The sequence below is a fragment of the Mesoplodon densirostris genome, chromosome 12 (assembly GCF_025265405.1).
Source record: "Mesoplodon densirostris isolate mMesDen1 chromosome 12, mMesDen1 primary haplotype, whole genome shotgun sequence".
Taxonomy (NCBI): Eukaryota; Metazoa; Chordata; class Mammalia; order Artiodactyla; family Ziphiidae; genus Mesoplodon; species Mesoplodon densirostris.
The window spans coordinates 21,083,129-21,096,844 of record NC_082672.1 but is presented as its reverse complement, the minus strand read 5'-3'; the positions used below and the strand labels follow the sequence as shown (position 1 = coordinate 21,096,844).

The 13,716-nt window shown below is 37.0% G+C and overlaps 1 protein-coding gene across 5 annotated transcripts in view; it reads left to right on the top strand.

Moving 5' to 3' along the window:
* UTRN (utrophin) overlaps positions 1-13,716 on the top strand; it is a 533,820-nt gene that overhangs the window by 138,785 nt on the left and 381,319 nt on the right. For all 5 annotated transcript variants that reach the window (XM_060114636.1, XM_060114635.1, XM_060114639.1 and 2 more), the window contains 8 exons: positions 460-663; positions 1,573-1,754; positions 2,724-2,874; positions 4,045-4,164; positions 6,311-6,412; positions 10,135-10,242; positions 10,523-10,702; positions 13,015-13,184. In XM_060114636.1, coding sequence (XP_059970619.1) covers positions 460-663; positions 1,573-1,754; positions 2,724-2,874; positions 4,045-4,164; positions 6,311-6,412; positions 10,135-10,242; positions 10,523-10,702; positions 13,015-13,184 — 1,217 coding nt within the window. The remainder of the gene's footprint in view (positions 1-459; positions 664-1,572; positions 1,755-2,723; positions 2,875-4,044; positions 4,165-6,310; positions 6,413-10,134; positions 10,243-10,522; positions 10,703-13,014; positions 13,185-13,716) is intronic.

Sequence of the window (13,716 nt, the reverse complement as noted above, 5' to 3'; positions counted from 1 at the left end):
CATTTAACTAGGGTCAAAGCAGGATTCTAATCTCTGTCTCTTTAACTGACATCCAGCCTTCAAGGCCCAACAGGTTCCAGATCCTCTATGAAACTTTCCTATTTTAGCCCTTGGTGAATTCAAATAGCATTCCTTGTTTGCACTCATGGAATTTATAACTTTGTTAATAGCCTTTTTATTTTTGTTCAGAAGTGATTCATGTGGGTTATTTGTCTCTTCCCAGCTATATTAGAATGTCCCTGAGTACAGAATCCATGAGTGATGCAGCTTTTGTACTCTTTGCCATCCTAGCATTAATAAATGCATTCTATGTCACGGCGTTTCTCACCTAGCTCCTGAGAATCAGGTGGATGCCTAAGACACGTGGTGCCTACCTTAGTTTCTCCATCCAGTGTGTCTTTGTTGAACACCTTCTGGTCTTCACAGCGTTTGTGAGTTTTCTTGGCTTTGTTTTTATAGAGCTCAGCGCCAGAGGAGGAACAAGAGGGTCCCCGAGCTGAAACCCCCAGCACTGTCACCGAGGTTGACATGGATCTGGACAGCTATCAGATAGCACTGGAGGAAGTGCTGACCTGGTTGCTTTCTGCCGAGGACACTTTCCAGGAGCAGGATGACATTTCCGATGATGTTGAAGAAGTCAAAGACCAGTTTGCAACCCACGAAGTAAATAATCTATAGCTGATGAGCAGGATATATGTGCCATGGTGCCTGTGCCTTAATCAGGCGCTGAACCCTGATGTTTGTTGTTTACTGAATTCTGCTCCACAGAAAGGTCATGGCATATTTTAAGAATTGTGATATTTAAATAGGGCTTTGTTACAGAATTCGTGTGGGTGATTTAACTGTGCACTGGAATTAGATTCCAGATTTTAATCTTACCGTAATTTGCAGATTCTGTGAAGCCACTGACAAAAAAATCAGTGCATAATACTGCTTGTTTCTGAAGTGTATTGTTATAGTTAAAACACAAAATGGCTAATTAATACACCAAATCTTTAGATTTGAATGTTCCCCAGGAAGTGATTATTTTTATTTATTGTATGATTAAGAAAACTCATATCCACTATTCCTGTGTAATTTTATATATTGAAAATTCCCTACTATTTCAGGGATATATTGCAGTGTAGTGATTGGATTATGTGAAGAATTCTTTTGATTAAGTAGTTTCTTGGTGTTGATATATTAATTGGCAGGTCTGATTTGCTGTTTTGGTTTGAAAATAATAGAAATGGTCATTTTCTTTAAGCAGTTTCTCTTGGGTGAGCATGGTGGTTTATTTACTATATCTTTTCATAATTCCACGTTCACGACCTAACAGTAGCATAATCAGCATTTACTTAAAAATAGCTGGTGTTATCACATGTAACATTGTCCTCTTTGATCTATTCTTTTTCCTTCAGGCAGTTGCTTATTCCCTATATTCAGAGCTTAACAAATTGGACCAAAGTCTTATTTATTTGCACTCTACATGGTTACTTTTTCTCACAGCATTAATATTTAGACATTAACAATTTATTAAGATTTTTCTTCTTCACTGAGCAGCTCACAAATCATAATGATGTACCTTCTCAGGCTTTTATGATGGAGCTGACGGCGCACCAGAGCAGTGTGGGCAATGTCCTGCAGGCAGGAAACCAGCTGATAACACAAGGAACTCTGTCAGATGAAGAGGAGTTTGAGATTCAGGAACAGATGACCCTGCTGAATGCCAGATGGGAGGCTCTAAGGGTGGCAAGTATGGACAGACAGTCCCGGTGAGTGGAAGCTCAGAAAGGAACACTGTGCCGTAGACTGCATTGCCCAGTTTAGCACAAGTAGAAGTCTGCATGTCTGTGAGAACCAGATCACCAGAGAACTTGCCTTGTAAAATTTTGACTCTTTTCTTTACGTAGTGTTGCTGGGATTTTGTATGATCTTTATGTCCCCTCTGATATGTTAACCAAATGAAAAGGTAAAAGTTGTAATACAGAAATTAGCAAAGACATTTAATATGGACTTTGCAGTTTTAAAATTGGCTAACCATTAATTCTGATACGAAGACAGGACTATGTTATATCTATCCCCAATTCTATTTTTTAACATTTATTTTTAAACATCTTTATTGGAGTATAATTGCTTTACAGTGGTGTGTTGGTTTCTGCTTTATAACAAAGTGGATCAGCTATATGCATACATATATCCCCATATCTCTTCCCTCTTGGGTCTCCCTCCCACCCTCCCTATCCCACCCCTCTAGGTGGTCACAAAGCACCGAGCTGATTTCCCTGTGCTATGTGGCTGCTTCCCACTAGCTATCTATTTTACATTTGGCAGTGTATATAAGTCCATGCCACTCTCTCACTTCGTCCCATGTAACATTTTTTAAAGTATTTTTTTCCCCATGGTTCGTTTTGTTTCGTGTATTGTGCGTTCAGGAGCAAACTGCATTCCATGGCAATTTCCACCTATTTAATAGGCAGGAATTCCTGACTGAAGAAACAATGATTCTGATACAAATAGTGGGTGCTGTTATTTGCATTCTTTGACTGCATTTAATTGACTCCATTTAGGAAGAAAGTAATTTTTTTTTTTTTTTGCTGATTTCTGTATTTAAAGACCAAATGCTACTTTAAATGGTTAGAGAAGAATGTGTTCCCTGCCCCATTTCTTTGCTGCCTGGAGTGTGTATTTACTGTTGCAAAGGGAAGGAGGAGTGGGAATAATGCTGTGTTCCCCTCGGACAGGCTGCACGATGTGCTCATGGAACTGCAGAGGAAGCAACTACAGCAGCTCTCTGCCTGGTTAACACTCACAGAAGAACGCATTCAGAAGATGGAAACTTGCCCCCTAGATGATGACTTAAAATCTCTACAAAAGCTGCTAGAAGACCATAAAGTAAATCTGGCTCATATTTCTTTTATACCTTATCAAATATGAAAAAGCAGCACTTAGCATTCTCAGGAGCCGATGGCTTCTATCATTAGTGCAGAGATGGGATACTTCTTCAGTGTGCTCTTTTATTCAGCAGCCTGTAGGATAGAGTGCATGGGGATGTGAGTTTTCTGAGCCAGGGATGAAAGCACAGGTACAATTTTATGTGGGTATGTGTAGTTTTCTTATGAAAGCACATAGTGTTCATAAGATTCTCAGGGTTTTTTTTTTTTGGACCTATGAGTGGTTAAGAATCCTAGGGTGTTGCATGAATGCAGTGTGTCGGGAAATAAGGAAACCCTCAGATGGATCTGTACCTAATCCTTTCAGGAAAGCTATTGCTTCTTCTCCTAGGTGAAGATTCAAAATTTGGTGGGAGATTTAATTTGGTCACAAATTTAAGAGATAACTTTTCATAGTCAAGGAAAGGTAGAGTAAAATAGGCTGTCTGTGAACTGAAGAATTTTATTTTTCAATGAAATATCTAGATGACTGATAAATAAAGCTTTAGGGATACATGAAACACAAAAACTCAAGGCATCTGATGACACTATTGGGAGAGTTTGAATAAGTTACCTATATACATATGTGTTGTGACCTGCAATGCTCTTCCCATGGAAGAAGTGGGAAGAGAAATTGTCTGTATACCCCTAATTGCTTTCCTGGGTAACAAATCAGAACAGCTTCTGACTATCAAATAGCATTTGACTTATCTGTCACTTTATACCATGTTGCACTAGATAAAATAATCTCTGACTATGTGTATTCAAGTTTGGGACTTTATTGACTTAATGATTCTATATTCTTAATTCCTATTATAGGCGCTCAACTTGTTTATGGGACACCTGTTTTCTTTTTCTTTTGGCCAAAACTTGGAATAAAAATAATAAAAGTGGTGACATCCCATTTGCAATCTGTTATGACATTGCATTTTCAAACTGCTTTGGTTCATAATGAAATGTAAAGATATATAATGGGTTTGTTTCATTAGTAGAACACTTAGGCTAATGATGATTGGAGATTTAAACACAATGCCTCATTAGGTGTCCTTAATTACTATTGACAACTGAGTGGATTTTAAATAGGTAAATGGGAAAGAGTAGACATAATGCTTTATCTTAATTTTTTCTCTAGAGTTTGCAAAATGATCTTGAGGCTGAACAGGTGAAGGTAAATTCTCTAACTCACATGGTGGTGATTGTTGATGAAAACAGTGGCGAGAGTGCTACAGCTATTCTGGAAGATCAATTACAGGTAAGGACCCTGTAAAGTAGGATTTTCCCAAGGGACCTGTGGTCTGAGCCCCAGTTGCACATCGCCCCTATTCTTCCTGCTCAGTCTCACTGTTTATTTAGAATCATAGAACAATCTTCTTTAGGTTGTACTTCCCAGTTGAGATTCCACAGCATGGGGGTTTACAGGAGAACCTAGGTATCACTCCTTTACTTCAGCCCTCGGGGAATGGTTGGGGCCGCTTGAGGTCCACAGCTACCTTGGGCATATGAATAAGATGTGGAAGCATAAGAACTGATCTCAACAAGTGGTCCACAGACTTCTTGCTCAGAATCACTTGACGAATTTGTTAAGATGCATATTTCTGGGCTCTACGCAGACCTAAGTCGCTGGGAGTGGGGCCCAGTGAATATATTAAAAAAATGTAAAGTTTGAGAATTTCAGCCGTGTGGGATTTAATAACCCTGTTTCTTTGGTAGATCATTGTGTGAATGTCAACCCCAGTTTTGGGAACCTTGCTTCTTTTTGCTCAGTGACTATAGTGTATCTTTACAAGTCTTTATAAAGAGAGTTTTTGGTTGACAGTTAACTCTTGAAAACTTGGGGTTGGGGCACTGACCTCTCAAGTGGTTGAAAATCCAAGTATAACTTTTTACTTCCCCAAAACTTAACTACCAATAGCCTATTGTTGACTGGAGGTGTTACTGGTAACAAGCAGTCCATTAGGACATATTGGGTTGGCCAAAAAGTTCGTTCAGTTTTAAGGAAAAATAAAAGGCACACTTTTCATTTTCACCAAGAACTTTATTGAACAACGTATTTATCAACTGAATGAACTTTTTGGCCAACCCAATATTTTGTGTTATATGCATATCTACAGATGTTTTATGTACTCATGAATACCTAACTTTTTCTTAATTTTTTCGATATCCCTAGGTTATGTGCTTCGTCTTTATTTCAAATTGTCACAAATCTCCAAAATTTTTTCCAGTGTATTTATTGAAAACAATCCAAGTATGAGTGGACCTGCAGCTCAAACCCCTGTTGTTCAAGGGTATTTTACTTAAACAATACTTGGATTATCTGATATAATGTTGCCAGCTGATGATTTTTAGTAACTTTCAGACTATAAATTATCATATGAAATTCTTTTTCTTTTGTATCATTTAAAATTAGCCAGTGGTTTTGAGCCTTTGGTGCAGTAGTATTTAGTTATTACAGTAATCTGAGAGGTAGGCATTCATGTCTTGCCTATTTAATAGTGAGGAAATTCAGAGGTTTAAGTAGGTGATGAGTTTTCATGCTGAGACAACAGACCTGTCTTCTGGCTCTGCATTCTCTACCCTTTGAGCTATGCAAAGCTTACTCTGGTATTAAATATTGAAATAAGATAATAGTAATTAAATAATTATTGCTCCCAAGTAAGTAATGAAGAAATAAAATTTACAATTTGTTAATCATTATTTATAAAGCGGTAATAAAATAATTTTTGGGAAAGTCATCATGAAGAACGATTTTTTAAAACTAATCAAATTTATTTAGTTAATTTTGCTAATACTTGTAATATTCTGTTACTAAGTTTTGTGGAATTTTCTATGGGTCATGCAATGTAAACAGAACAAATCAATTAAGTATTTTTTTCACAGAAATTCTCTCATTCAAAACATAGTTTTTATAAATTAAATTTTTTTTCCATAATTTTGGTACTACAGATGAAAATTGTCTTGGCATGTAAAAGGTGGTTAAAAAACAATTGACGCACTGAATTTTGTCTTAAAGATAATTATAGCCTGAAAAAAATGGAAGCACCGAAAATAGATGTTTGCTTTATTTCGAAGGTATATGTGAAACTGTCAAATTCTCATATAAAAACCACAATAAAATGGAAAAGAGCGGGAATTTGGGGTCAGAAGTTACAGGATGGAGTTCTAATTGTGCCACTTTCTAGCTATGTAGTGTGAAATAATTAAATTCTATGGAAATTAGTTTTTCTCATCTATAAATTTATAGGATTCATCTGTATTACTTAAAGCAGCTTTCATAAAAAATCTTTTTCATAAATTGCTACTCCGTAATAGAGAACGAAGGATGTCAAGAATTTCTTTAAGGATTGTGTTAATTATCTCTTAAGACTTTGTTGACAAAGGATGGTTTCTTCCTTTTCTAGAAACTTGGTGAACGTTGGACAGCCGTGTGCCGATGGACTGAAGAACGTTGGAACAGGTTACAGGAAATCAACATTCTGTGGCAGGAATTACTGGAAGAACAGGTAGGTAGCTGTTATCCATAACGGGCAAAATAAGTGGTGGAAAGTAAACCCATCATTAATTATAGCATTAGAATAAAGTCTTGTTTATTCTTCTTCAAAAGGAAAATTTACAAATATTTATTGTGTTAAAAGTCAGCTTTGTATCCATTTTATCATGCAGTTTATTCATAGAGATTGCATTATATATTAGCTCCACTGTGATAATAATTTGACTTTGTTCATTACTGAGAATGTTAGTATTTAGATATGCTACTTTTAGGATTTGCTTGACATAATTTTTACTGCATTTGTGTTGGGTAACGTATTTGAACTTGTATCCATACAGCCTAGCATATGGTTTGTGCTCAGTACATAATGATAAATGAATCCATTCAATACTTTGTGAACTTTAAACCACAAGAATTTTTCGTGATTTTTCATCAGGATAACTACTGAAATTAATAAGAAAATATTATTTAGCAACACCATTGATTGAACACTTAGTTAATTTTTTTTTTCACTGAGGATTAACATAGAAAATGAACCTTTGGTGCAAAGCTGCCACTTTAAGTTTTCAGTCTGAGTGGTGGCCCTTTGCCCATCTTCATCCTTCCAGAAAAGCAACCGTCAAAACAGAATACAAATAAGCAAGACTTTTCTTCAAAATGCCAAAGAGTTGTGGTGTAGAAAATAAGCAGATACTCTGTTCCCACTTCTCAGTGTCCATTGTGAGTCTTTTAAATGCATTTCATTTCCATCCACAAAAAGCGACTATATTCTTTTCATTGAATAAAAACAGCTGTATGATGTTTTGTGATTTACTAAATATGGTGGCAGAGAGAACATCTTAAAAAGCAGGTTGTTGCAAAAAAATAAAAATAAAAATAAAAGCAGGTTGCAAAATTTGTCCCAGTGAAGTTGTAAGTTACTGCCACCTGCCCCCAAGACCAGAATTGTCCTATTAAGAATCACATAATGGACCTGATTCTAATTTCTGAAATATTTACATTTAGCTTTACAAAGATTTAAATTTACTTAGTCCTTTTATTCAGGCCAATGAGTCACGTAGAATAATTAAAATTTTACTTCATTAATGATTGTGGGAGACATTGATTGCTAGGGAACCATTGTGTTACTCATCTAAGTAAAATAATTTAAAATTTGGAAAGAATCAAAATTTGGTAATTAAAAGTGTTTAAAAATAGAGAGTGGCTGGGATTTTGGCCATTTATTACCTTAGGTTTAAAAATGACCTTTGAATGGCCTTCTGTTAGTGATATGGAAGAAGAAATTGTGTTAAAATGTAGAACTGAAGCCAACATTGGTACTTAATTGATAATTTGCTGTTAAAGAGAATGAGACCAATCAACTGTGTCTGAATTAGAAAATCTTTCAAGGGATTATTGTTCACTCAGTTGCAGAGGCTTTAAGATAGAAATGGGCTCTGAGAATTAGTTCAAAATTTCTGCAGCATAAGCCAAGTGTGGCAAGCAAGGTATTCTGTGATTGACTTTAACCTACCTTTCCAAACTTAACTTTGCCTCAGTCCTTCCATGTACCCAGTGCTCATATCCTGAATTCCCAGTTTGTAGCCCATTGCCTAGACTGTCAAGGCCACGAGAGTAGTGCTGGTTCTTTTTCACTTCTCTATTCCCAATGCATGGTGCATCATAGGTTGCTTATGGGTTTTGTTGTATTGTTTTCATGTTTTTGGAAGAGCGAACTGGTTTTCTAGCCTCTGTGTTTTTAAGTGTGGCATCTTCCTCGGAATGCCTTTTTACCCATCTCTTTAGTTTTAAGTTCTCCCCACCTGTTACCAACCCTTTTGAGTCCAGCTCCTACAAGGGCCCTCTTGCCCAGTGATGCTCGAGCCAATAGAATGAAACCTAGTTTGGTTCAGAAGCAAAGGAAAGTTTTATTCTTTTTTTTTTTTTTTTTTTTAATTTTTTTTTGGCTGCATTGGGTCTTTGTTGCTGCATGCAGGCTTTCTCTAGTTGTGGCGAGTGGGGGCTACTCTATGTTGCAGTGTGCAGGCTTCTCATTGCAGTGGCTTCTCTTGTTGTGGAGCACGGGCTCTAGGCGCGCGGGCTTCAGTAGTTATGGCACGTGGGCTCCATAGTTGTGGCTCGCGGGCTCTAGAGCGCAGGCTCAGTAGTTGTGGCGCACGGGCTTAGCTGCTCCGTGGCATGTGGGGTCTTCCCGGACCAGGGCTTGAACCCTGCATTAGCAGGCGGATTCTTAACCACTGCGCCACCAGGGAAGTCCGAAAGTTTTATTCTTCGAGGAAAGAATGGAGAGGAGTGAGCTTGCGCTCTAGAGTCCATGCTCTCCCCAGCAATCATTGGCGGGGCTGCTTTAGAGGGTTCTTCTTGGTGGGGAGGGGGTGGCGTTCTCGCGGGTCTGGTGCAGGTGTGTTGCTCATGGCTCCAGATTACAGTGCTGGGTGCAGCCTCTCTGCACATGGCCTGCTGCCGCCATCTTGGACTGAGGTGTCGTGCCGGGCACTTCTGCACACCGGCTGCGGAGCTGAGATGTTGGGCATGGTGGGTCTCCTCTGGGAACCAATCCACCTTGATAGGTGCAAGGACTCTGCACACGGCCCCCTATAGGCAAGTGAAACTAGACTAAGCACAAAAGAGGAGGTTAGAATTTATCACCTAGATTCCACCTTATTTTTCCCGGTACCCTAGTGAGCTTTGCCAGTGACATATCCATCTAGGACCACGAAGTCACCTATAAACTCCCTCCCCCTCCCCACTGTTTCAGAACTGTAAGCAATCTCTTTGTGGTGTCTGCACTTTCTAACTGGTGGCACAGTTATTTTTGTGCGTATCTTATCACTCTTACTACATTGAGGACAGGATCCATGTTTGTCTTTTGTATTTTCTAATCTTTGTCCTTTTTTTGGTGGAATATAAAGGCAGAGAATGGTTGTTAAACAAACTGATAAATAAAACAACGAGAGAAAGAGTTGATTCCAAACACAGAACCAAGAATTTTCCCCCTCAACTCTATAGAAAAAGGTTTCTGTGGTAAATACTACATTCTGGGAAAAATTATCCCAATGCAGCCATTTTTGTTGTTTTTACTCCTCCTTCATGTTTATCTCCCTACTTTACTAAATATCTTCTGCCCAAAAGACATGCATCACTGGCCAATGAAGTTTAAAGATCTTTATATTGACTTTGGACTATCCTCAAACTTTGTCCTCTAGTCATAATTGCTGTCAAATCTGGAGCATTGGTGTGGTTGTCCTGCAAGATGCATAAAAAAACCATTGGCTTCAGGGTGTGGTTCTTTGATCTGGCTCTGCAGTTAACAAGCCAAGAGATCTTGGACATATAATTTGGCTTCTCTCTGTTTCTTCCCTAAAATGAGGGGCTAAGACAAGAAAATCTCTGACCTTCCCTCTGCATCTAGAGAGTTATAAAGTGATTCTTTTGGAGACTTGGATAGTTGGATTTAGCCTTTTAGACCCACCTACTTCCCTGAGAATTAGGTTTAGTTATCCAGGAGTGGGGCTAATTTCAGGTCCATCTGTTGCAAATCTGAGAAGGGTAATATCTTAAAGAAAGATGCCTTCCTGGGTCATTCATGCCTCAGGCTTAGGTGTTTGAAGTCCTTCTTATACCAGATGTGGATAAGCCTCTAGTAACATAAAAATTGGAGAATCTGGAACTTGATTTAATTGAATTACCAAATGATTCCCTAAATATATTTCTAACTTTTATTATTATCTGTAGTGCTTGCTGAAAGCATGGTTAACTGAAAAAGGAGAGGCTTTAAATAAAGTCCAGACGAGCAACTTCAAAGACCAAAAGGAACTAAGTGTCAGTGTTCGACGACTGGCTGTAAGTGATGTCATTGTCAGCATCTGTCTTGTAAGCCTGTGATATCTTACTGCTTTATATCAATGGTTAATACAATTTAGTGAATAGACTCATTACCTAACTCTGGAATGCTGCCATGTAATGATCTAGAACCAGGAGTCTTATGTTTTAGCTTGAGGGAATTAATTGCAAGGCAGGTGAATTTTACAATAAAATATACATGTTTACATTTCCTGACTGGGGAACAGGAAGATAAAGTCCTGTTAAAAGGGAGTCATCTAATAAGTATCTGAAATACTAGATTTTGAAGGAAGACATGGAAATGAAGCGTCAAGCGTTGGATCAGCTGAGTGAGATTGGCCAGGATGTGGGTCAGTTACTTGATAATCCTAAGGCATCCAAGAAGATCAACAGTGACTCAGAGGAACTGACTCAGAGATGGGATTCCTTGGTTCAGAAACTAGAAGATTCCTCCAACCAGGTACCTTTTGCTTTGGGTAATGTGTTGTGCCATTAAGTGGAAATTATACATTCAGGTTTGTTTTAGTTTTTGTGAAATAAAAGTAGTAGCTAAACTAAAAAGTTGGTTTCTTATACCTGCTTTACTATAAAATTGAAAAATTGACATGTGAATATCTTCTTTAGTTTTCTAAAGTAAATTTTAGTAGACCTTCAAAAAATTTACTGATATCCAGTCATTCAACCCTTAGTAATGATAACACTTAGACATGAATCCATTAAATGATCTTTAAATCTTAAATAATCTTATTAATTTAAAGAATATTTTAACAAATTGAACAAAATTAACACTTTGGTTTGTACATGAATGTTCATAGCAGCATTATTCATAATAGCCAAAAAGTGAAACAACTGATAATATCCATCAATAGATGGGTGGATAAACAAAATGTGGTATATCCATGCAATTATTAGGCAATAATAAAATGAAGTACTGATCATGATACAACATGGATGAACCCTGAAAACACTGCTGAGTAAAAGTAGCCAGTCACAAGATTAATGCACTATAATTCTATCAATATGAAGTATCCAGAATAGGCAAATCCAGAGAGACAGGAAGTAGATTAGTGGTTGCCAGGGGCCAAGAGGGAGAGAAAGATGGGGAGTGACTGTTTTGGGCACAGGGTTTCTTTTGTTTTTTTTGTTGTTCTCTGAACATAATATCATTTATTTAGATATTAATAAAGGAAGGAGATTTAGGAACCACACTTAAAAAGAACCAAGAAGTAAAAGAAGAAATCAAAAGGACAATTATAAAATTATTTGAGATTAATAAAAACAAAACCAAAACATACCAAAACTCATGAATGCAGTGAAAGTAGTGTTCAGAATGAAATTGATACCTTTACATGCCTGTGTTAAAGAAGAAGATCTTATGTCAACATCCTAAACTTCTCCATTAAGAACTAGAAAAAAGAGTATATTAAACCAAGTAGAAGAAAGAGACTAACAAATATTAGAGTACAAATATCTAACGAAAAGAATAGAAAAACAATTGAGAAATTAAATAAAACCAAAATTTGATTCATTGGAAAAATGAACAAAATTGACAAAACTTTAGCCACACCAACTAAGCACAAAAAAGAGGACTCAAATTTCTCAAATCAGGAACATGAGATGATGTCACTACCAACCTTATTGGATTAAAATCATTGTCATCATCACCATCATCTTTTACATATTTTTCCAGAAAGTAGAGGTGGGGAGGATGTTTCCCAAATAATTATAGGAAATGTGTATTCTCCTATGCCAAAACAAAGATATCACAAGAAAAGAAAATTTTGTATAAATATCTCTTATGAACATAGATGTGAAAATTCCCAAGTAAATACTAGAAAATCAAATCCAATAACATATAAAAAGAATAATATGTTGTGACCAAGTGGGAGTTATCCCTAGAAGGGAAGATTGAAATATCAATCAATGCATTACAGCATATCAATAGAATAAAAGACAAAAACATGTGATCATCTAAATAGATATAAAAAAGGCATTTGACAAAATTTAACACCCTTTTATGATAAAAACACACACCAAACTGGAAATAGATGGGAGCTTTCTCAACCTAATAAAGAGCTTCTACATAAAAACCAAAGACCAACATCACACTCAGTGATGAAAGACTGAATACTTTCTCCCTCATGTAAGGAACAGGACAAAGATGTCCTTGTACTAGAGTTTCTAGACAGGATGATTAGTCATTAAAAAGAAATAAAACTCATGTGAATTGGAAAAAAATAAAACTGTCTCTGTACTCACATGATATAACCTTTTATATAGATAATCCTAAGGAATCCATACACACACACACAAAACCATTAGACTGATAAACATGCAACGAGCTTGCAGGATACAAGATCAATATATACATTTGAATATATTGCTGTACGTTATTGATAAGTAGTTGTTCCTGAGGTCTGGAGCAGGGGTGTGCAAACTACAGGCCTTGTGGACTAAATCTAATCAGCTCCTTGTATTTGTGAATAAAGTTTTATTGGAACACAGTCATGCCCATTAATTTATCAATACATATCGTCTATGGCTTTTTTCCTTCCACAATAACAAGAGTTGAGTAATTGTGACAGAGACTTTAGGGTTTCGTTTTGAAATGATAAAACTATTCTGGAATTAGAAAGTGGGCATGGTTGCACAACTCTGAATCTATTAATAACCATTGGACCGTACATTTCCAAGGGGAGAATTTTATGGCATGTGAATTATGTCCCAATAAAGCTGTTATAAAACATTAAAACTGGATGATTTTTATTTCAGGTGACTCAGGCTGTCGCAAAGCTGGGAATGTCCCAGATTCCTCAGAAGGATCTTTTGGAGACGGTTCGCCTAAGAGAACAAGTAACTACAAAAAGGTCTAAGCAAGAGCTGCCTCCTCCCCCTCCCCCAAAGAAGAGACAGATCCCTGTGGATTTGGAAACGAAGAAAAGGTGAGAACAGATAGAGACTATTTTCCAAACCCAATCCCGCACATAATGTATTTTGTACTCCGAACTTATTTTGTACTGATCGCTAATCATATGCAAATTTAGACATAATTATTGTAATGGACATTCAACGACTGAACCACTCACTACCTCTGGGTCTTCTGAATATTTCACTTTACACCGCTAAGCATCTAAATCATCTGGATGATTTTATTTATCTTGGGTTCAATTGGGAGAACTGTGTGACAGAACCCTTCTTCCTTTCCCATCAGTTACCTTGGGTGGATATGACTGTCCATGATCCCTCATTTAGTCTTTCTTTCTCTATCACACTTCCTACAGTTTTGCTTTAGATCCATCTCCTTATTCTTTGTGACTCTCCTTCCTCTTCTCACCTTTAAAAAAACTTACTTCGGGGAAGTAATTCATTTTTAGTCTCCTTTTCCCCCTGCTTTCTTTTTTCATGTCTTCTTTCTTTGTTAATTCCTTTGTCATATTTATTAACAGATTCTTCGTGTTGGGCTTTAAAATCCAT